This window comes from Dama dama, chromosome 5, assembly GCF_033118175.1.
Source record: "Dama dama isolate Ldn47 chromosome 5, ASM3311817v1, whole genome shotgun sequence".
Lineage (NCBI taxonomy): Eukaryota > Metazoa > Chordata > Mammalia > Artiodactyla > Cervidae > Dama > Dama dama.
In genome coordinates, this window is record NC_083685.1 from 14,846,697 (window position 1) to 14,869,365 (window position 22,669).

The window sequence follows — 22,669 nt, forward strand, 5'->3', positions numbered from 1 at the left end:
GGTCCAGGTGGGGAGAAAGGCTCCCTGTAGTAACAATTGATACAAAGCCTTTCGAAGTTGGTATGCGATTGTATGTCTTTTTTCTTTCCAGTCTCACAGACCTCTCACTTGTAGTTCCTTCTGGAAAGACCTCTTCTGAGATCTGATCATCCCATAGTTGGTTTCTCATCTAGCTTTTAGTTCACATGACGTGTCAGACGGTCCATTCTCGGGACCATCCTTCTGAAGGTTATCCTCCCATCCCCGTCCTTCGCCTTATTTTATTACCTTGCTGTAGCTTCTTCATAACACCTCCCACGGATCAGACGTTCATATTTATTTGTCGAACGTCTCTTCCTCCCCCCACCCCCTTACTTAAATCCAAAACCCAAGAGGGAAGGAATTATTTTTGTTGCTGCAGATTTAAATGTTGAATTCTCAGCGCCTGGCGTACAATAGTTGTTCAATGCATGTTTGAAAGAAAACAAAAACAAACGGCTAGCCGCAGTGTGCACCTGGCAAGAGCCACAAGCGGAGAAGCTGGGGGCGGTGGCACAGAACCCCGCCCTGAGCTCCATTGCAAGCCTCACAAGCCCTGCACAGCCCGAGGGGGCGCGCCGGGGGCGGGGGCGGGGTCGCCCACCCGGAACCGGAGCGCCGCGGAAGCAGCGGTTTCCGGCGGCGGCGGACACTTCCCGCGGAGGGACAGCCCCGTGGCACCCGGAGGGACAGCTCCGTGGCACCCGGCGGGCCGTGGCGGGCGGGGAGCGGCGGCGATGGACGACCACAGTCTGGACGAGTTCCGCCGGCGCTGGCAGGAGGAGCTGGCTCAGGCACAGGCGCTGAGGAAGCGGCGGCGGCCTGAGGCTGCCGAGCGGCGGCCACGGCGGCCCGAGGTGGTGTCCGGGCGCGGCGAGCAGCAGGCCTCGGGGTACCTGGCGCTGGCCCAGGGTCTTTTAGAGGGCGCGGGGCGGCCTCCGGCGGCGCGGGCGACCCGGGCCGAGAGGCAGGAGGCGGCGAGCCGTTCCCGCTCCCCTCCGGCCCGCGACGCTGCCGGGGGCGGAGAGCAGCTGGTGGACCAGCTCATCCGGGACCTGGTGAGTGGCTGTCGCCTCCCGCCGAGGCACGGGCTGGCCCCCGCCGCGATACAGACCGCCTAATGAGTTGGAAAGTGACTGTGTGCCACCGGTGGGGGGGTGGGGGTGGGGAGATGAAAAGAGATGAGCCTGGCGGGCTACAGTCCACGGGGTCTCCAAGAGTAGGACACGACTTAGCCACTAAACAACAACACAACCCTATGTTTGTGGATGCATTGAGTATCTTTGGAAGGTGTGGTTCCGAATGGGGGGCGATTTTGTCCCCGGTTTTGGTAGTGTTTGGAGACATTTTTGGATGCCACAACTGTGGCGGGGCAGTGTGGGGTGGCTGGTAGCTGCAAGTATCTCGTGGGTAGAGGCCAGGGTTGCTGATGAACATTCTACAACGCACAGGACAGCACCCACAAAAAATTACCTGGTCCAAAATATAAGTACCAGATCGAGGAAATCCTGGTCTGGAAGGGCTCCTAAATTTCGGGGAGGCAAACCCAGCATGCGGATAGGAAGGAATTTTAAATTTTCTCTATATAGTGTTTGGACAATTAAGGTTTTTTTTCTGACTGTGCATGTGTTACTTCAATTAAAACACACAAAAAAGAATATTTTGATGATAACTTTCATGCTACTGATGGTGACCATTTTGTGGGACATGAATATCTTCCAGAATCTGGAGAAAGCCGGGGACTTTTTTTTTTAAAAAAGCCTTCTCGGGAGATTGGCACAATCAAGATAACCAGAAACACAGTCATGGTTAAGAGTTGGGGTAAGGCAGTGGGTTCAATGGCTTGATTTAAATTGGGCTCAAAGGCAGTATCTGTGACTTCCCAGTTGGAAGTAATTATGTAATTGCCAAGCTGTTTGTAGAAGAAATGGATTATTCAACATAATACATAGTTATATTCAAATAACATTAGTAGCTGTAAGTTTTCACAAAGTTTCTGGTTCTGTACTCTGCTTATCTCTAAAGTTACAGATGACTTATTTTTTTTTTTTTTTGGGTGTATGTGTTTGTTAAACATTCTCATTTAACGTGTCAATTCTTTATATGTGTGAAAATTAATACTGGCATCCTGCCTGCTTCTGTAAGAAGTGTTTGACCACTGAAGTCTGACAGATGTAAAAATTTAAAAAATTTTAATGCCTTGGCAAGGTGGCTTATCACCTGATAAGTTGCCCAGGCTAGGCTGGATCTACACAGAAGTTATTCTCACAGATATGTAGGCAAAGGTGAGACCAGTGCATGGGAGGGGTGAAGAGAAACAGGAATGGGGATTATTAGGACCAGTAATCCTCCCTACTGAATATGGCTTTGTCTTTAGGAGTCACAACAATTCTGGGAGGTAGGTATTGTTGGTCTCCTTTTACAAATGAGGAAATGCAGGTTTTCTGTAACTCGCTCAGGATTACCCATCTGACAAGTTCTTTGGATTGAATTTGGGTCCAGATCTGTTGGACTTTAAATTTCACCAGCTAGGAGTTCCTTAAACTTGACTTGTTACGTCAGTTTGCAGAGGAGGGGCCCAGAAACCTGGTGATTGGAATGATCAGGTGAGTTTGAGACATTGTTCTCAGCGGTACCGCCTCTTGGTTTGGGGTCCTGATGCTCGCTCGAGGCTTTCTAGACCTAACACTCCTGATGCACAGGTGTCCATTCCAAAAACAGAGGAGCCCTCACTTAAGTGTCCTAAAAATGGAAGCAGCTTGCCCTCTGGAGGATCCAGGGGACTTTAGAATCTCAGTCTCATCTGTAGTTAAGAGAAAGCCAGCCCTGGAGGATATGCCCCTGATCCCTCTGCTCCCTTCGGAACCACCACATGAGGTTCTACTGGGCTCTACACTGCCATCAGGAGCATCCAACCTTTGGGGCATTGCTAGTGGTTTTCTTTTGTTTTCTGTACTTAGCAATCATCAGTAACACGGCTATAAATAAAAAACTAATAAAATCATCGTGTGCTTGCTTGTTGTCTCCTTGGTATTGTCAGGGTTTAGAAATGTGATTTCCAGTTCTCCCAGTGACCCTCTCCAGTGGCTAGCATTAGACCCATTTGGCAAATGAGGTTTAGGAAAGTAATTGACTTAAGGGACCCACCCAGTATCTTCAGTCAGAAAACCGATGGCAGCTTTTATAAAAAAGACCTGGATTTGTACTTCAGGGGTTATAAGTCCCAGAGCCCACAGAGAGCAGGCAGGAATACGAAGAGTCAAGTAGGCTGTTACTCATTTGATCCTTTTTTCCTAGTTCATCAGGTGTTTCTGTTGAGCACAGATTCCAGCCATACTTTTGTAATAATTTGTTTCATGACAACTACCGTTCTTTTTGTAACGTTAAATAGTAAACATCATAACGGTGTAGAAATTGTCTTCATGATATATCGCTAAAGAAAAATACTTAACCGTTTTTCTTGATGCACAGCCCTCCTCTTGGTCTTGTTTCCCCATTTTTTAAAAAGACAACCTCTGTATTGAATTGTACAAACCATAAATGTACATCTGAATGTGTTTCCGAGAGTGTATATAGCCATGTAAGCAGCACCGAGGTTACAGAGCAGCATTACCAGCTTTTCAGAAGCTTTACTCGTGCCACTCCACCCGAGGGCAACCTCTCACCTAACTTCTAACACCTTAAATTTTATTGGATTTTTTAATTGTATCAGTAGAATCATATAGCATGCACTTTTGTGCCTGGGTTCTTGTGCATAGCATTATGTATGAGATTTCTCCCTAGGAATATGCCACATCTTACTAATTCTACTGTTGATGGGCATTACTGATAACTAGTTGGTTAATCACCAGTTTCGGGCTGTCTGGAAAAGTGCTGCTATGAACATTTTGTACATCTTCTGGAACATATGAACACGCTTGTTGGGTATCTGCTTAGGAGTAGAATGGCTGGGTTACAGGGTAGGCATATGTTCACCCTTAGTAGATATTGACCATTTTCCAAAGTAATTGTACTAACTTTTTCACTTTTCATAATAATTGAAATATGTGCAATATGGTGTTTCACTTTTTTCTTTGCCATAAATATACTCCCACCCACCTGAGATGACGTGCGGCAATGAACTTGACCCTAACATGGATGAGATGATAGTGACAAATTGGGGAATGTATGTTATGGCTGGGCTAAACGCGGGAGTCTTGACCCATATTAGCTGGTTGTTGCTATGTAAGAATGTGGTCCAGGTGTTGTAGAGTCTTTACGTTTTTTTCTCCCCCCCATTGTGATTTGTATTTTTATGTGGACTCTCATCAGTTTCTTTTTCATTTTTAAAATAATCTTATTTATTTTGGCTGTGCTGGGTCTTTGCTGCTGTGCGTGAGCTCCCTCTGGTTGCAGTGAGTGGAGGCCAGTCTTCATCGTGGCACGTGGGCCTCATTGTGGTGCCCCCTTGTTGCGGAGCACAGTCTCTGGGTGCACAAGCTTTAGTAGTTGCTGCACGCAGGCTCAGTAGTTAGGGTGCAGGGGCTTAGTTGCCCCACGGCGTGTGGGGTTGTCCCAGTCGAACCTGTGTCCCCTGCAGCGGCAGGTGGATTCTTAACCACTTGGACCACCAGGGAAGTCCAACTCTTATCAAAGAGTTTTCGCTACAACCCCCCCCCCCCCCAAATTTTGGCTTAAGACAACAAGAATTTATTTAGCTCAGTGTCTTTCAGGGTGGCAGTTTGGGCTGGGCATGGGTGGGTTCAAGCACCTGTCTGAGGTTAGCTCCTGTCACTGAAGCAGCTCTGGCTGTGTTTGTGTGTGGCCTCATCATCCAGCAGGTTAGCCCTGGGTGGACCTTATCAGAGTTAGGAGAGTGGCAGGAGGGCAAGTCCTAATCCACAAGTGCTTTTGAAGTCTGTGTGTTTGTCATTGTCTCATTGACCAGAACAATTCATATGGCCACATCCAGAATTGGAGCTACCCGCATGCTTGAGTACAGAGAATCATGTGTAAGTCGGGACTAGTTAATACAACCATCTGCCGCAAGAACTCTTCCCTCCTCTAGTTCTCTGTAACACCTCTCCGTGGGCTATATCTGCTTTGGGCCATGAATTTGGGATCTGTGGGTGACTACTGAAAAGGAAGATTTAGTTCTATTTGGTATGCCCCTCCCCCCAAAAAAAACTCTTGACAGTCTTATCCATTTGACCTGAGAAGGAAATAAAAAGTCATCACCACCTCCAAACATCCCCTCTCCCCTCTCCTCCCCATCTTTGGCACTCTGCTAACTGTCATGTCTTGTCTTTTTGGTGCAGTGTCTTTCACTTCAGTCTTCACCATCAACACTGAAGCAAGAACAACTAGTAAGTTAGCAGTCAGGAGTGAAATTGCATCTTAATGGGGTAGTGTTGTAGTATTACACCGTCGGGTACAGGCCAGGCCTTTGATGAACAAGCCCAGCTTAAATGAAAACTTAGAAGTGATTGCTCTTGGGCCTTCTCTTATGAAGCTTTTGGTAACAGTGCTTGGAGACCATCTGTTTTAGGTGGTGAGTTAGGGACACCTAAATTGTCTTCTTGGTATATGGTTGAATTAGTGAAGGAAATGATTCGGCCCTGGATAGAATTTTGGAGGCATGCCTTTTTTGTCTTTTTCCCCCTTTTCAGTAAACTCAGGGTTGCCATAGGTAGTGGAGCCGCGTGAGTATAATCGCAAGCATATTTGCTGCGTTCTTCACTGTGGTGGTCATGAAATTCAAGTGCTCAGTCTCATTTCTCTTTAGGTGGTGAATCAGGACTCTGGGCAACAAACAGTCAGCACCCAACTCAAATTGGTTTAAAAAACCAAACTGGAATCTGTTGATTCACATAATTGAGAATTACAGGTGGTGGTTCTTGTTCTGGGTCCTTTTATAATGTAACTAGAAGTCTTTCCATCTCTCTCTCCTCCCCCACCCCGGTTTTACTGAGCTATAATTGACATCAGTCAGTTCAGTCTGTCAGTCGTGTCCGATTCTTTGCAACCCCATGGACTGCAACACGCCAGGCTTCTCTGTCCATCAGCAACTCCCGGAGCTTGCTCAAACTCATGCCCGTCGGTGATGCCATCCAACCATCTCATTCTCTGTCGTACTCTTCTCACGCCTTCAATCTTTGACAGCATCAGGGTCTTTTCCAGTGAGTCAGTTCTTTGCATCAAGTGGCCAAAGTTTTGGGAGTTTCACCTTCAGCATCAGTCCTTCCAATGAATATTCAGGACTGATTCCCTTTAGGATGGACTGGTTTGATCTCCTTGCAGTCCAAGGGGCTCTCAAGAGTCTTCTCCAACACCACAGTTCAAAAGCATCAGTTCTTCAGCACTCATCTTTCTTAATAGTCTAACTCTCATATCCATACATGACTACTGGAAAAACCATAGCTTTGACTAGATGGGCCTTTGTTGGCAAAGTAATGCCTCTGCTTTTTAATATGCTGTGTAGGTTGGTCATAGCTTTTCTTCCAGGGAGGAAGCATCTTTTAATTTCATGGCTGTAGTCACCATCTGCAGTGAATTTGGAGCCCTCCAAAATAAAGTCTGTCACTGTTTCCATTCTTTCCCTATCTATTTGCCATGAAGTGATGGGACCGGATGCCATGATCTTTTTTTGAATGTTGAGTTTTAAGCCAACTTTTTCAGTGTCCTCTCCTCTTTCACTTTCATCAAGAAGCTCTTTAGTTCTTCTTCGCTTTCTTCCATAAGAGTGGTGTCATCTGTGTATCTGAGGTTATTGATGTTTCTCCTGGCAGTCTTGATTCTAGTTTGTGCTTCCTCCAGTCCGGCATTTCACATGATGTACTCTGCATATAAGTTAAATAAACAGGGTGACAATATACAGTCTTGATATACTCCTTTCCCGATTTGGAACCAGTCTGTTGTTCCATGTCCAGTTCTCACTGTTGCTTCTTGACCTGCATGCAGATTTCTCAGGAGGCAGGTCAGGTGGTCTGGCATTCCCATCTTTTGAAGAATTTTCCACAGTTTGTTGTGATTCACACAGTCAAAGGCTTTGGCATAGTCAATAAAGCAGAAGTAGATGTTTTTCTGGAACTCTGTTGCTTTTTCAGTAATTCGGCGGGTGTTGGCAATTTGATCTCTGGTTCCTCTGCCTTTTCTAAATCCAGCCTGAACATCTGGAACTGCACAGTTCATGTGTTGCTGAAGCCTGGCTTGGAGAATTTTCAGTATTACTTTACTAGTGTGTGATATGAGTGCAGTTGTGTTTGAGCATTCTTTGGCATTGCCTTTCTTTGGGATTGGAATGAAAACTGACCTTTTCCAGTCCTGTGGCCACTGCTGAGTTTTCCAAATTTGCTGGCATATTGAGTGCAGCACTTTAACAGGATCATCTTTTAGGATTTTTGAAATAGCTCAACTGGAATTCCATCACTTTCACTAGCTTTGTTTGTAGTGATGCTTCCTAAGGCCCACTTGACTTCGCATTCCAGGATGTCTGGCTCTAGGTGAGTGATCACACCATCGTGGTTATCTGGGTCATAAAGATCTTTTTTTGTATAGTTCTGTGTATTCTTGCCACCTCTTCTTAATATCTTCTGCTTCTGTTAGGTCCATACCATTTCTGTCCTTTATTGTGCCCATCTTTGCATGAAATGTTCCCTTGGTATCTCTGATTTTCTCGAAGAGATCTCCAGTCTTTCCCATTCTGCTGTTCTCCTCTATTTCTTTGCATTGATTGCTGAGGAAGGCTTTCTTATCTCCTTGCTATTCTTTGGAACTCTGTATTCAGATGAGTATATCTTTTCTTTTCTCCTTTGCCTTTCGCTTCTCCTCTTCTCACAGCTATTTGTAAGGCCTCCTTAGACAACTATTTTGCCTTTTTGCATTTCTTTTTCTTGGGGATGGTCTTGATCACTGCCTTCTGTATAATGTCACAAACCTCCATCTATAGTTCTTCAAGCACTCTATCAGATCTAATCCCTTGCATCTATTTGTCACTTCCACTGTATAATCGTAAAGGATTTGATTTAGGTCATACCTGAATGGTCTAGTGGTTTTCCCTACTTTCTTCAATTTAAGTCTGAATTAGGCAATAAGGAGTTCACGATCTGAGCCCCAGTCAGCTCCCGGTCTTGTTTTTGCTGACTGTGTACAGTTTCTCTATCTTTGGTTGCAAAGAATATAGTTAGTTTGATTTCAGTTTTGACCATCTGGTGATGTCCAGGTGTAGAGTCTTCTCTTGTGTTCTTGGAAGAGGGTGTTTGCTATGACCAGTGCGTTCTCTTGGCAGAACTCTGTTAGCCTTTGCCCAGCTTCATTTTGTACTCCAAGGCCAAATTTGCCTGTTACTCCAGGTATCTCTTGACCTCCTACTTTTGCATTCCAGTCCCCTACAATGAAAAGGACTTTTTTTGGATGTTAGTTCCAGAAGGTTTTATAGGTCTTTGTGGGACTGTTCAACTTCAGCTCCTTCAGCATTACTGGTTGGGGCATAGACTTGGATTACTTGGTAATTGACACAGAACACTAAATTTAAGGGGTACAGCATGATGAGTTGACATAGCTATATATTGCAAAATGATTGTAGTAAGTTTGTTTAACATCCTTTAGCTTGTAGTTAGCAAAGTTTTTTTTTTTTTTTTTCCTTCCTAATAGAAATCTCTCCATTTCTTGGTCCTGCTTTCCTTTTGTTGGCTTTATTCATAGACAGGTGCTCCCCAATTCGGGATAAAATGTCTGCTGGCCAGTTAAGCAGACTAAGCAACTATGCTAGCAGCTAAGCAACTCAGGTGGGAAAAGGGCATGTTTTATGCTCCCAGAGTCATGAGCTTTAATTCTCATTGGTCCATCCTCGGATCAGTCACTGATGCAAATTAGCCAGGCTCATATCCACTGTCTTCCCCTGCAGATGAGTGGGGTCAGCCTCACCTAAACCACGTTGACTAAGAGTGGGATGACTTCCTAAGAGAAAAGAGGAAATGGATGTTGGGCAGAGACACAGATGACTGCTTTAAGGGAGTAAGTGTTCAAAGTGTTTACAGGAGTGTAGGTGTTTTCTGTTCATCCAGCATGTACTTATGGATCAGCTGAGTTCTGGGGAATCAGCAGTAAACAGAATGGACACAGTCGCAAACCTCAGAATCCTACAGTCTTGCTTTTTTTTAAACTGAAATGGTGACATTAATGGATCAGGATGGCCCTGGTTATAAGTCCAGCCTCTGGAATCAGGCAGACTTGAGTTCACATTTGGTCTCTGCTGCTGCCTAGCTGTTTGACCTTGGGCAGTTTCACTTATCCTACCTTACTTATCAGAAAAGGACGATGCTAGTATCATCTTGTATAGAGGCATGGGACATTCTTAGCACCAAGCCTGGCTTACAGTAAGTAGCCAGTAAGTTAAAGCTAGCACTGTTATCATCAGTGGTGTTGCAGAAGAGTTTATTATGCTATCTCACTTCCTCTTTGCTAAGAGTTACTCCAGGTGAGCCTCTTGCTTCAGCATCCACCCCCTCTTGGATTGGAATCCCTGAAGGGCAGGTCTGTTGTCCCCCTCCTGTACCCCCACCTGTGGTACTGAGCGTACTAGTGGCCCCGCCTGCATTTGTGGAGTAGAAATAACGGGCTGAACTGCTGCTTCCGACAGCAACCTCTTGAGGATCTATGGTGGTTAGAAACCTGGTAACCATTCAGAGCGTTAAGATTTGGGTTTTCAGGCCTGATAAAAAAATTTTGATACTGTTGGCCAGTGTTTATTGCTCACTTTCTCACATATTTTGTCAGAGCCTACATCTGTGTTGTCAGCAAGATCAGTTTGATGACTTTCTTCTTTTTGTTAAACTTTGAAACAAGTAGGGAAACACTAATACAAAATGAGAAGGCAGCTGAGTCAAATGTGAACTCGTGTGTTGGCCTGCCTGGTGAGACTTCCCTTCCTTTCTGTCCTTTGCTTTCCTTCTAAGGCTTTACTTGATTCTTGTTCCTCTGTTTACTCTCTCCTGATCCCTCCAGCCCAGGATTCTCTGCCTTCTTCCTTACCCAAACTAAAATGTTCTCCTGTCAGTGCCATTCATTTTTTCCTATTGTGAATGAGCAGATGTCTACTTGGGCATGTTTTGAAACGGTCTCTGTGTGTGCACCAGAACAATTTGTAACTCAGGGCATCTGTTTGTTGGAAGGTTCTGCTGCATGCAGCAGCCTGGGCTCCATTCATGCATTCCTCAGATAACTCATTAGGTAGCTTCTTGATGAGCCTGACAGGTTACAATTGGTGGGGTCTCAAAGAGTTGGACACAGCTGAGCAGGCGTGCACATGCGTGTACTAGAGAGAGGGCTTCTTGGTACCAGGCGGTCTTCTTGGCATTGAGGCTGCAGCAGTGGACAAGACAGAAAAATCCATGCTCTTATAGAGTCCACATTTTGGGCAAGAGGGAGATGGACAATGAACAAATAATGGTTGGGTAGTAGATGCTCTGGGGAAAAATACAGCAGGCAGAAGGGATAGAGTGTGTATGTGTTGGGGATCAGTCTAGCCAAGAAAGCCTTCTTGGGAAGGTCACACTTACAGAAGCAGGGAGATATTCAGAGGAGGGCATTCTAGGCAGATAACGGCAAGTGCAAAGGTTCTGTGGTGGCCAGGGCCAGCTGGCCTCACGGGTCCGTGTGACCTGTGTGGTCACCTAGGGCCCCAGGCTAAGCAGCATACAGTGCTTAGTTCAATGCCCTCTTGTTACCATCTTGAAATTCTTAATATTAAACAAGGGGCCGTACACTTCTGTTTTCCTCTGGGCTGCACAAATTATGTAGCTAATCTTGATGGTATGAATGTGGCTGGAGAGTTTGGGACCCTTGACAGGGAACTTTTACAAACCAACAATACCCACACAGGCTCCTCTGGGACCCGAAGGTTTTGACAAGGGTCCTCTTCTCCTCCTGACTTCTCTTCCTCCTGGAGAGAGAAATTGCACCCCAGTGTAGATGAAAAGGGGGCTTTGAAAGCAGAGATCCAGCCTCTTCTGCCTTGCTAGCTTCCCCCACTGCCCAGCCTCCTGGGATTGCCCAGTTCTCACTACCCCAGTTGCTAAACCATTTTGTGTCCATCCCTTGTCAGTGCGCAGGGGAATCATACCAGTAGGTGGTGAATGATAGTGGCTCTTGAAGTTGGCAAGCCCATTAAAAAAAAAGAAGTACCACGGATGTTTAATGTGCATCTGCTATATGCAGTGCAGTGTACCTGGTAGATACTGTAGTGTTACAGTTCAGTTACATCAACCACGTATGTGATCAACCGAAAGTCACTGAATTCGTTTTCTTTCTCATAGTGACACGCAAGGGATTACGTTAAGTGTTAAATGAGAAACTGGCCTTTTGTGGACTGTTTGGGAGTTTAACCACCCTTTGTAGCATTGTTGCTTCAGAGAAATGATTTCCAAGTTCTAAATAGCTGGCTTCCTAATGAACTTGGGAATACCTTGGGGGACTGTCTCTATTGCTTTTTGTAGACTCCAGTTTTTATCCCATTTTATGTGACAATGATATATCTCTAAAGAATTTTAGTTCTGAGTGTTGACATCATTTCTTATACACCCACTCATAGTACCTCCCCTCCCCCAGCACTTGACATGGTCCTCAATTCAGATAGTGTTTTGGACATAAAACATTTTACCTTATTTTAAAAATGCTTTTCTTTGTGACAACATCACATAGTCCTTGTAAAAATATTAAGGAAATTCAGAAAGAGAGACGAAAACAAAACTCCCGTCATGTCATTGCTCAGAGGCTATGGCTGGCTGTTAACATTTTGGTGGACTTCTGTCACTTTTTTTTTTCTCCTTTGTATAAATAACATGTGTTTTGAGACACATTTGGGAACGTAAATTAATACCTGTGTATCTCGACAGTATTTCAGACCTTTTCCCCCCAATCGACCAATTTTATTTTTCTTAAAGAAAATGCAGGTGAAACCAGAACTCATCCACTGCTTCTGATGGAGACTGTGTGGGTCTGCTCTACTCTTCAGCAGTATGTGAACAGTTGAGATAAATTCCCGTAGAAAACAGTCTCCTTTCAGGGGCAGATTTCGCAGAAATGTTGCGTATCTATTGTCTAAACTTGAGGTCCTTGTCTCGGTTTCTTACGACACCATCTTTAGAGAGAGCTTTCGTGTTCTGTTTGTCCTAGAGATGTACGCTGGGAACAAACCTTAAGTCCGTTTCTTCACTCTTTACTGATTTGGCGCTTAGTAATTATCCCTTCTTCTACTAAACAAGAGAAGACAGATTAAATTTCTAACAGTAAGGCACAAAACCAATCCATTTACAGAATTAGTCTTACATTAGTACATGAGAGTACAAATCGGCCTCCCTGGGGATGGATTTGTTTGCAATTTCTTTTAGCATTTACTGGAGTAAGTCCAGTAGACTTTGGGAAAGTCGAGTATTCCCTGACTTTGAATTAACAAAGTAACATAACCTCTCTGTGGAGGCTTTCTTTTTTTTTTTTTTACTTGATTGGGAAAAGTTTGATTTTTATATCTGTCGATAAGTTAGGGTTGTGTTTCTCAGCGTTTAGTTTGTATGAGAATTCCTAAGGAGTGGATGCCTGAGCCCCAGCCCTGAGAATTTGGGACAGGAGGTCTGAGTGAGACCCTGGGCTTTTGGTTTAAAACACACGCACCCTCACAACTCCAAAGGTGATTCTGGTGTTTGGTACAGGGCAGGGGTTACCAGTGGTGGATAGTGAGTCAATATCTGAATCATTAAAAAAAAAATTAAAAGCCAAATTGTATGCTGTCAAAAGGATGTTTTTCTTTAAGTTCAAAGAAATGTTAATACTTTGTGGGGCTTCCCTGATGACTCAGTGGGTTAAGAATCTGCCTGCAATGCAGGAGATGCAGTAAGTAAGGGTTCAATCCCTGGTTGGGAAGATCCCCTGGCATAGGAAATGGCAACTCACTCCAGTATTCTTGCCTGAAAAATTCCATGTAGCCTGGCGGACTACAGTCCATGGGGTCTCAAAGAATCAAACACAGTCAAGCATGTACACATTAATATTAATACTTTAAATGTATTGGTCTTCCGAATGGTCTTCTGTACCATAGATTTGGCCATCCTAAATTATTCTCTAAACTTTGTAGTCATACTAACACTTTCATAGTATGACAAAGTTTCCTATAATATTTCAAGTGTCTTTTTTTGAAGATTTATGTTATTTTTGGCTGTTCTGGGTCTTTGTTGCTTTGGGCAGGCTTTCTCTAGTTGCAGCAGGCAGGGGCTGCTTGACATAGCGATGTGCAGGCTTCTCATTGCAGTGGCTTCTCATCGCAGAGCATGGGCTGTAGAGTGCACGGGCTTCAATAGTTGCAGTGTGTGGGTTCAGTAGCTGTGGCTCTTGGGCTCTAGAGTGCTGGATTAGTACTTGTGGTGCACAAGCTTAGTTGCTTCACAGCATGTGGAATCTTCCCTGACCAGGGATCTAACCCATGTCACCTGCATTGCAAGGCGGATTCTTCACCACTGGACCATCAGGGAAACCCTTCAAGTGTCTGTTTTCTTCTTAGGATATCTTAGTTTCTGAAAATGACAACTTGTCCATTTCCATATTTAAGTTAGTAAAGATATAGTTGGTTAATGTGGCCAATAACTTTTGGAGTAGAGGTATGTTGGCGCTAGAACCCCCCTACCAATGCAAGAGACACAAGAGATGCAGGTTTAATCCTTGAGTCAAGTAGGAAATGGCAACCTGCTCCAGTATTCTTGCCTGGAAAAGTCCATGGAGAGTGGAGCCTGGCAGACTGCCATGGAGCCACAAAGAGTCGGATGCGACTGAGCACAACGGCACATACTTCAAAATAGGTAGAGTTTGTGGTTGCGCCTTTCAGGTTACGAGGTATTTCTGTGCACACTGGTAGCAAGTATTATTATTATCATTTTTACTTAAGTTTATGAACTGTGGGAAGTACCAAATGAGAACACTTAGGACCTTCCTGCTGCTGTGGTTAACTTATACGTGGTTAGTGGACTGCAGCCTCAGTCCAGGATGTGGCTCTATCTCCTTGTCCAGTCATGCTGTACCTATAAAAGGGTTGCATTTTCAACCACAGGATCAAACATGCTCATAACTCTCAATGTTTTGTAAGGTGTTTCCCAAGTGGTATGTTACTAGTAAAAACAAAGTGAAGTTTATGAGTGATTTACTTAACCTTGAAGCTCCTCTGTAGTTTTTTGGTTTTTGATGTAATAATGTCACTCTAACGTACATTTCTCTGTTGCCTCCTTAGTCGAAAGTGAAGTAGGTTGCCTAGCTTAATGACACTGGAGTTGTGCATAAGAACTCTTGGGAATGTGTTGAACACAGGGCTGCTTGGGAATAAAGGTAGGATTTTCTGTGAAACAGACTCTGAGATAGAGGTTTGCATGCAGGTGGTTTCCTGGGTTGGCCTTGCTAAGGGGTCCCATATTGACGCCTTTTTACTCAGCCATTGAAAGGTCATTGGCTGCACACTGCCCTTGAAGAGGGAGTGTGACCTGGAATGAGGCAGCTTTTTTACCCCAGGGCGTGCCTGGGAAGGGACGCAGCTATGAGCCAGTGGCAGGCAGCATCCTGGGCTTCGGGGGGATAAGTGTCGTGGACCCCGACAGGGAAACTGAGTGACCCATCACAGCTTCCACTACAAGAGCCAATGAGAGAATGTCTTGCCAGAAAGATTCCAAGTGTGCAATAGGAAGCTGCAGCATTTGGTCTCCTGACCTTGTGGGTCTACATATTTCTTAAGATGTTGGGATGTGGACCTCTCTTTAATATATTGGTTTCTCTTATGCTTTTTCCTGCCATTCCCAGCAAGTGGTAGCAACAGGGAAGTTTGTTTACATAAGAGTCTGGCACTTGATCTGTTTGGGATTGACCATCATTGTGAAATTTAGATAATAATTCTCAGAGCACAGTGATTAAAAAAAAGAGTTGGCTTTGTGCTATTGGTGTTTACATAATTATAATTCAGTGCTTCGAAGCAGTTGTTACCCTCTAGAACTGGTAAGTGATCCAGAACCATCAGAACTGTGTGTCAACAGTGAGACCAGTGTGCCGTCTCTGAGTGTTTGTTGGTGTGGGAGCCCTAACACCCCTGACTGGTGGTTCACACCCTGCTGGCCTTCTCGTTTTCATCCAGTGAGCACTGGAGCAGATACTTCTGTAGTTATTATTGTGGTATAACCGTCTAGAATTGATGATTCTGTTTTTAAAAAATTTATTTATTTTATGTTTGGTCGTACTGGATCTTTGTTGTTGCACGGACTTTTCTCTAGTTGTTGTGAGCGGGGGCTCATCTCTAGCTGTGGTGTGCTATCTTCTCTCATTGTGGAGCATGGGCTCCATAGCTGTGGCACATGGGCCTAGTTGCTCTATGACAGGTGGGATCTTCCTGGACCAGGGATCGAACTCATGTCTCCTGCATTGGCAGGCAGAGTCCTCACCACTGAGCCACCAGGGAAGCCCTGATGATTCTTTTTGAAAGCCATTTTGGAAGAGACCTTGTTGTGTGGACATTTTCAGTGTTCAGACTCCTGAGTGACAGCCTCTGCTCTACTGTTCCTTTCCACTGTTGTTGACCGTCATCTGCTTATTGTGTGACAAGGGGAGACAACTTTCTGTGTAAACAAGCTTATGTGGGGGGCAAAGTGGAGTGTGGACCTCAACAAATACTTGTTGAAGGAAAAAAAGGGGCCTGGGATATACCATTTAAGGGAAGAAAACAGTAATTGTAACAATTGATGATTGCATGCTTAGCCTTGGGTACTTGTGCCAAGTCCTTTCCATGAATTATTTCATTTTATCCTTATAACTGTCCTGTGAATAACACAGTAGGTATGCTCACATCTGTTTCACAGATGAGGAAGCTGAGAATCAGTTGCGTGTAGCCTGGTCTCATGGCTAGTTAGATGGCAGAGCCAGGATGACCAGTTGGAATCTGAACTCTAAACCCCTAGGTGGTACTGCATTGCAGAGGTCACTGGTGTCGGGACAGATGGTGGCAGTTTGGAGTGTGCTAAGGCAGAGGCCTTATTTTCTAGGAGGAGAAGAGAACTGTCCAACCGAATAGGCAAAAGGGAGCAGGCACCTGCCACCAGAAGTGTGGCTTTTGTGCACCAACAAAACTAAAAAATAGAGATGATTTCTCACTCTTCATCCCAGTCATGTCAAATCTGGACACCAGTTTGTCGGGAGTTCTGAAGGGATGATCGAAGAAAACGGTGCCTGGCACATTGTTGGCAGTGGATTAAAAAAAAAAAAAAAAGCTAATTATGAGTTCAGTTTGCATGAATGCAGACTTTGCCTTTATTCTGCTTGTATAGGACAGGGAACATTTTTTTTTTCTCTTGCTTCTCTACTGAATGGTTAAGATAGACTTCTCCACGGCACTGTAGTCAAAACCAAAAAAGAAAAGGAAGTCCAGGGTTGCGAATGATAGTCTTGTAATGTGTGCAGCTTTCGTTGACTCCCTCCACCGTTATAATAAGGCATCTGAGGTTGGATCTGGGCAGAGAGAAAGTGATGCCTCTTTTTCTCGAAGGGTAAAGTCGATTAGCTGTAGGAGGGGACCTAGCCTGACCAGTGACTTTCCTTTATTTTTTAGGCAGGGATCCCTTTTGTCTTTCAGTTGCACTTGCAGATTTTTTTTTTTCCCCTGTTTTCGGTACAGCCAACACTTCTGTCCTGACTTAACATTCTGTTCCTCCTTTACCCGCTGAGAACTGTCAGCCCTCCCTCCCTTTCCCTCTAGAGAGCCTTCTTGGCCTTCATGCTTATTAGCCTTGTACTGTTTTTTGCAGTTGAATACATTACCTCCTTATGCCCTGGGTACTCTGAGCCCTGAGAGTCCTAGATGAATGGAAACACAATTCCAGAAAAATCTTCACCCTGATTCTTGGTGCCTTAGCATGCCGAGACTTTCCATGTAGCCTTACAGTATACAACTGTTGTATTTGAGTGGTGAATTAATACTTTTGTTTGTATCCAGTAAGTCACTGATGTCAGCCAGAGCTTACTAGAAGTGAATTTTATTAAGCAAGTTCTGTTGGGACAAAGAGTGCCGCTTTCCCCAGCTTCACAGGAGCCTACTCCAAAGTGAGCTTTGGCAGGTGGATTCAGGAACAGGCAGAGGGATACATGTGCACACTTGGCCTTTTTCCTGTTTCATGCTCATATTTCTTTGTGCTACCAGGATCGTCATGACAGCCTTATCTCTCAGATAAAGCCTGTTACCTCATCCCTAATTGCTTATCCAAAGGCAGGCAAGCTCTAATTTCTCCGCATTAATAAATGACACCGAAGAAGAAACTGCTTTGTTTGCACTGGCTCGCTCGGTTCACCAGCGCAAGCCCCCCAGTGCGTTAGGAAACCTGCGCTTCTCCTGCGGCCGAGGAGGGACGTGCTCACCTTACGCAGGAGCCGCGCCTCGTTTGTGTACTTTCTGTCACATTCACAGCCTGTCCCCCTCTTCTTGGAGGAAACACTGCAGTGACCTCGGTCAGCGTTTCTCTGCTGTGGACGCGCACTCCTGTCTAGGTTGGGGAACAGGAGCAGTTGTCCTGGAAGGATCAGTGGCTTCCCTCCCTGGTTTCAAGGCTCTTTCTTGGCTTCCTGCCACTCCTCTTTCCTGAGATGTTGAGAGGCTTTCCACAGGCCTCTGCACTGATTGCCGTGGCGCCCCTGCTGCTCCTTTTTGATTCGTTATGTGACACGGTCTTGTGGAGTTTATAAGTGGATTTGAGGAGACCTCACATGAATGTGGGGGTCAGAGATTTGAGAGTGGCTATAAGGTCTGAATGAGTTCTATGACTGCTCCGTGGAATAGTGAGAACACTTTGCTTCTCCTTGGTATCAGCATTGTCTCTCTTGTCACCACCTAAGGCCATTGCTGATCATTTAAAGGGCCTGCATTTTCATGTCTCAGAATTTTAATATTTCTTTTCTTTTTTTCCTCCTCAGAATGAAATGGATGATGTTCCCTTCTTTGACATCCAACTGCCTTATGAGTTGGCAATCAATATATTTCAGTATCTGAACAGGAGAGAACTAGGACGGTGCGCACAGGTAAGCTGTCAGGATTTACTTGCGTGTGTAATTCAAGTGTGGGAAGCTCCTCCATAATAGAAGTGTACTTTACAGAATGACAGACTCCACAGAGTTAATGAATTGGATAGCAGCTTTGCTTGAAGGAAAGCAACCTTGAACTTAAACGATCGTGTTCCACATCCCCACGTGGTGTTGATCTGTTCGTGACCGACGGCCCCAGTGCTGCATTCCTCCTGCAGTCTGAGTTATGGCTGACCCGTGGCAGCGTGCGCAAGGCTGACAGCCCTGTGCTTGCCTTTCTGAGCTTGCCAGAGCTGTTAATGTCCTCACTGTTTCTGATGCAAAGGTGTGAGGCCTTGGTTCAATCAAGCCAGCCGTTAGGTTGGGAGCTGAGGGTCAGCCTGGGGACAAAACAGTGACATCATGTTCCACTGTACGGTCCAAATTACCCTTCAGACACCCGAATTCCATGCAGTGAGGCGAGAGGCATGTGAGAACTGAGACCCACCAAGGGAATTGCAGATCAGCGTCCCCCATCTCGTGCCTGCTCTGGGCCACATGCTGGTGGAGTGGGATGGTGGCAGATAGTTTAGGCCGGACTTTATTGTGTGCACAGATCACAGTGGGTCTGGATAAAACGCAGTTTCAGATTCAGGCGGTCTGGGGTGTAGCCCATACTAGTCTGCATTTCTACCAGCTGAAGCTGGTGTGGCTTTGGCCATGCTTTATGAGGCAGGCATTTATGCCATTAAAGTTGGTCTTGTATTCTCTTCTTGGTGAAGAGTTAATGTGATTGCTGATCACTTGGCTTTTCACAGACAGCTGTGTTTCCCAGAAGACACTGGAGTATCCATGGCCCATATCAGCCAAAGAAGTAATCTGTTTAGTGGTTACCGTTTCCCATCTGTAGATCCTATAATGCCTTTGACACAAGTCGCTATACCTTTAGGAGAAAGAATTTGGTAAAACAGGGTGGTAGGAGGGACTCACCTGGAGGTCCAGCGGTTAAGACTCCACACTTCAGCTCTAAGGGGTGCAGATTCAATCCCTGATCAGGGAACTCAAATTCTACATGTTGGGTCATGTGGCCAAAAAAAAAAAAAAAAGACATTAAGTGGTAGAAAAACTACACATTAAAAATCTAAAACACTGCCATGAATGTGAAGTTAAAAATATTAAGGCAGTTTGAGAGTGGTGAAAACTGTGCCCAAACTTAGACTCTAGAGCTGGCTGACCCCATGGCAGTTCAGTGAAATGACAACAGAATACAAGACAGAGAGTTTCTGGTTTTACTCTACTTCCCTATTATGATTTTACCCTGTTATGAAGCAGTTTGCTTAATCAAAATGTTTTTCTACTTAAATATGAATTTGAGAAAGTTTTCAGGATTTTTGATTGCCACAGCATCAGTTAAAAGGGGATGTTGGCTAATATTTTTTGATGGAGAGTGTGGAAATCATTAGGAAGAAATTATTCAAAGGGTAAAATTCACAAAATAAAAATCTTCGCAGTATAAACTGTGCTCAGAGCCTATTGATTGCATTAAGTAAGAGTACCTACATTGTCTTCTTTCCCTTGGCAGTTGGATTTGTTATATTCTAACTTTACATATTGGCCCTATCCCAAGAATTGAAAACAAGGGCGTAGCTAAGTGAGTCCAGCTCCTGGATTTCAGCTGGATGCTGTTAGCTGAAGCCTTAGAACAGTGTCTAATAGCTTGCTTTCCACAAAGTCAGCGTTCGGTGATAAAATCTTCATTCTTGATAGGGAGCTGCTGTTTAAGGAATCCATTTCTTTTAACATTGCTTTTTGCTCTCCCGCTTTGTAGAGGGCCATGTGGCTTTCACATCTGCTGCTGGTTTTCTCATCCAGAGAGTTTATCAGTGGAAAGATAGGATCTGGTGGAAGAAGAGATCCCCCTTTTGGTACAGTGGGCCTGCATTCCAGGGTAGATTGGTTATGCTGGTGAGATTATTCTGCAGGTGTGAACAGTTTAATTTGCAACACAGTAGTCCAATTGTCCACCAGAATTCTTCCCTTTTGGGCCAGTTGGATATGGATTTTTGTTGTTGTTGAACCTAATTTTTTAAAGCACATGTGTAAGAATAGAAAATATCCCTAACCAGAGCCCCTGAGGTGGCTGTGATCTGCGAAGCCAGGGGTTTTTTGTTTGTTTGTTTTCTGAGCTTTTGCACGAAGAGGACAATGGATGGCCAGTAGTTTGTAGACTTGGCTTTGTTTTTTTTTTCAAGCATTAAAATAAAACCCCAAAGTAATAAAAATAAGTAGCATTTCCATTTGTTTCTCACGGTGTTTTTATTTTTGAAACAGGGGAAAGGGCCTTCTGTTCAATGGAACGTCCTGCTGCTTTATGATTTTATTTTAGAGGGGGCTAGCTCTCTCCACCTTGCTGTTTTCCTCTGGTTCTCTTTTAATCTAGCCGCCTTGGGATTTGAGTGAAATGGGTTGGGCCAGTTATGGGGAATTGGCACTATGAACTATATGTGTGCCCTTGGAGAAAACCTGTTTGCTTAGATCTTTATGCCAAATTGGTAACTGACTCACAGTAAGGAACCCTGGTTGGGGAGGACTTCTGAGATTTCATTATGCCACAGACTTGGAGAATTGATTTGGCTCTGACTTCGTCTCCTTTTTGCTTTGTGAAGCTTGATGCTTCAAAACTGAAGTCCCCCCACGTTAGTCTGTGACCCTGTGGACTCTGGATGCTGGCCTCCCTAGCTTCTTGCTGTCCATACCTGGCCCTCAAGGGTTTTATATCTCTGTGGGAGAGTCTCAGGCTGAGGTGTCTCAAACAGTGTGGCTTTTAGTAAGCAGTTATGTATGGGACAGCTCATTGAGCAGTTTATCATTTTGCTGCTTGTAATTTTATGTTCTTTGTATGCGTGTGTGTATGTCCACAGAATTTCTAATCTTTCCAACGTAATATTTTAAAATGGGTAACAATGACAAAATTGTTGATTTCAGAATTACAGAATTGTTTGTTTTTTATGAGAAAAAAGTAAGTGCTATTATATTACTGGATAATTCTAAGGAGTAAAGGTTTTTAAGTATGTACCAGTGTTCATTTAAAACACTTTAATTTTAAATTCATAGGAAGTTGCAAAATACAGTGCAGAGAAGTTCTGTGTACCCTTCCCCCAGTTCCTCCATTATCAGTGTCTTGGAAAATTGTCCCACGGTATCAAAACCAGGGATTGCCATTTGCGAAGTCCGCGGAGCTTATTCAAATTTCACCAGTTTAACACACACTTATTTGTGTGTATTTGGTTCTGTGTGGTTTTATCATGTGTGTAGATTTGAGTGACCACACAGTCAAGATACAGAACTTTCATCACAAGAATTCCTGCTACTCTTTTATAGCCACACCCTTCCCCTTCACTAACCCCTGGAAACCTTGAATTTATTCTCTATCTCTGTAATTTTATTTTATTTAAACAATTTTTTAGAGATTTCATTGTGAAAAATTTTTGTTTATTTTTAGCTGCAGTGGGTCTTTGCTGCTGCACGGGCTTTTCTCTAGTTGCGATGAGGCGGGGGCTACTCTCGCGTTCCACAGGCTTCTCACTGCAGTGGTGTCTCTTGTGGAGCAAGGACTCTGGCGCGCTCAGTCTCAGCACTTGTGCTGCACGGGCTTAGCTGCTTCCTGGCATGTGGGATCTTCCTAGACCAGGGATCAAACCCATGTCTCCTGCACTGGCAGGTGGATTCTTTATCATGGAGCCACCAGGGAAGCCCTGTAATTTTATTTTTTCATTTTCAGCTCTAATATACATTTTAGTTATGTGTATTTCCTAATGTGTAATTTTAGCAGTAGAGCTGCAAAGGCAAAAAGGTCATGCTTTTCAAGTAAAACATAGAAAAATGCTTAAAGAATGTAATCAAGAAAAAGAGGGAAGATGGAGAGGTTAAAAACTTAAGATTTATGATAAAAATTGGCAAGCAAGAAGTAGGTGTTACCAAAATAAAGAAGTACTTCTGGAACTAAAGCCTAGTCTATTAGATTATGATATTTCAAGTATTAAGGAAAATGTGATCTTATGATCTTCCCAGATGTCCAAATAGGAGAAGCTAAAACCAGACTTTTTCTAGCTGCAGATCTTAATGACAGGTTGAAAAGTTAGGGATTCAGAGCCAAGTGCTCTGGGTTGATTTTTCAGAGCAGAAATGATGCTGAGGACCTGCGGTTGCTGGCAGAGTTCCCTCAGTTCCTAACTTCACCTTTGCCCCCAGACGCCTTTCAGGGAGGCTTGTGCGCATCTGACACCCAAGCACCTACCTTTTAATTTGCCAGGTTGCAATGGCTGCTGCCTCTAAATGGGGTTAGGGAAAAGCAGAGCAGCTCCAGAAAGAAGATGGGGAGCTCGATGAAACAGGGACAGTGAAGTGTTGATAATCATTTGAATGGAGTTGGTGGTGGAGGGGAGGGGGCGAGACTTGAGAGTTGTTTTATACTGTTCAGTTTTGTGTGGTGGACATTTTCCATATTAAAATTTAAATGAGAAAAAACAAGCAAGAGATTATACTTGAATAAGAAAGTCAGAGCCTTTTGAGGACAGCACATGCCAGGAGCTGACCTTTGAAAGTA

At 44.4% G+C, this 22,669-nt stretch overlaps 1 protein-coding gene across 2 annotated transcripts in view; it reads left to right on the plus strand.

Moving 5' to 3' along the window:
• The first annotated feature begins 699 nt into the window (after positions 1 to 699).
• The window catches only part of FBXW8 (F-box and WD repeat domain containing 8), a 110,230-nt gene continuing 88,260 nt past the window's right edge, over positions 700 to 22,669 (plus strand). The window contains exons 1-2 of one of the 2 annotated variants that reach the window (XM_061141864.1): positions 700 to 1,076; positions 17,977 to 18,081. In XM_061141864.1, coding sequence (XP_060997847.1) covers positions 756 to 1,076; positions 17,977 to 18,081 — 426 coding nt within the window. In that variant the 5' untranslated portion in view covers positions 700 to 755. The remainder of the gene's footprint in view (positions 1,077 to 17,976; positions 18,082 to 22,669) is intronic. The other variant, XM_061141865.1, reaches the window with a different exon arrangement.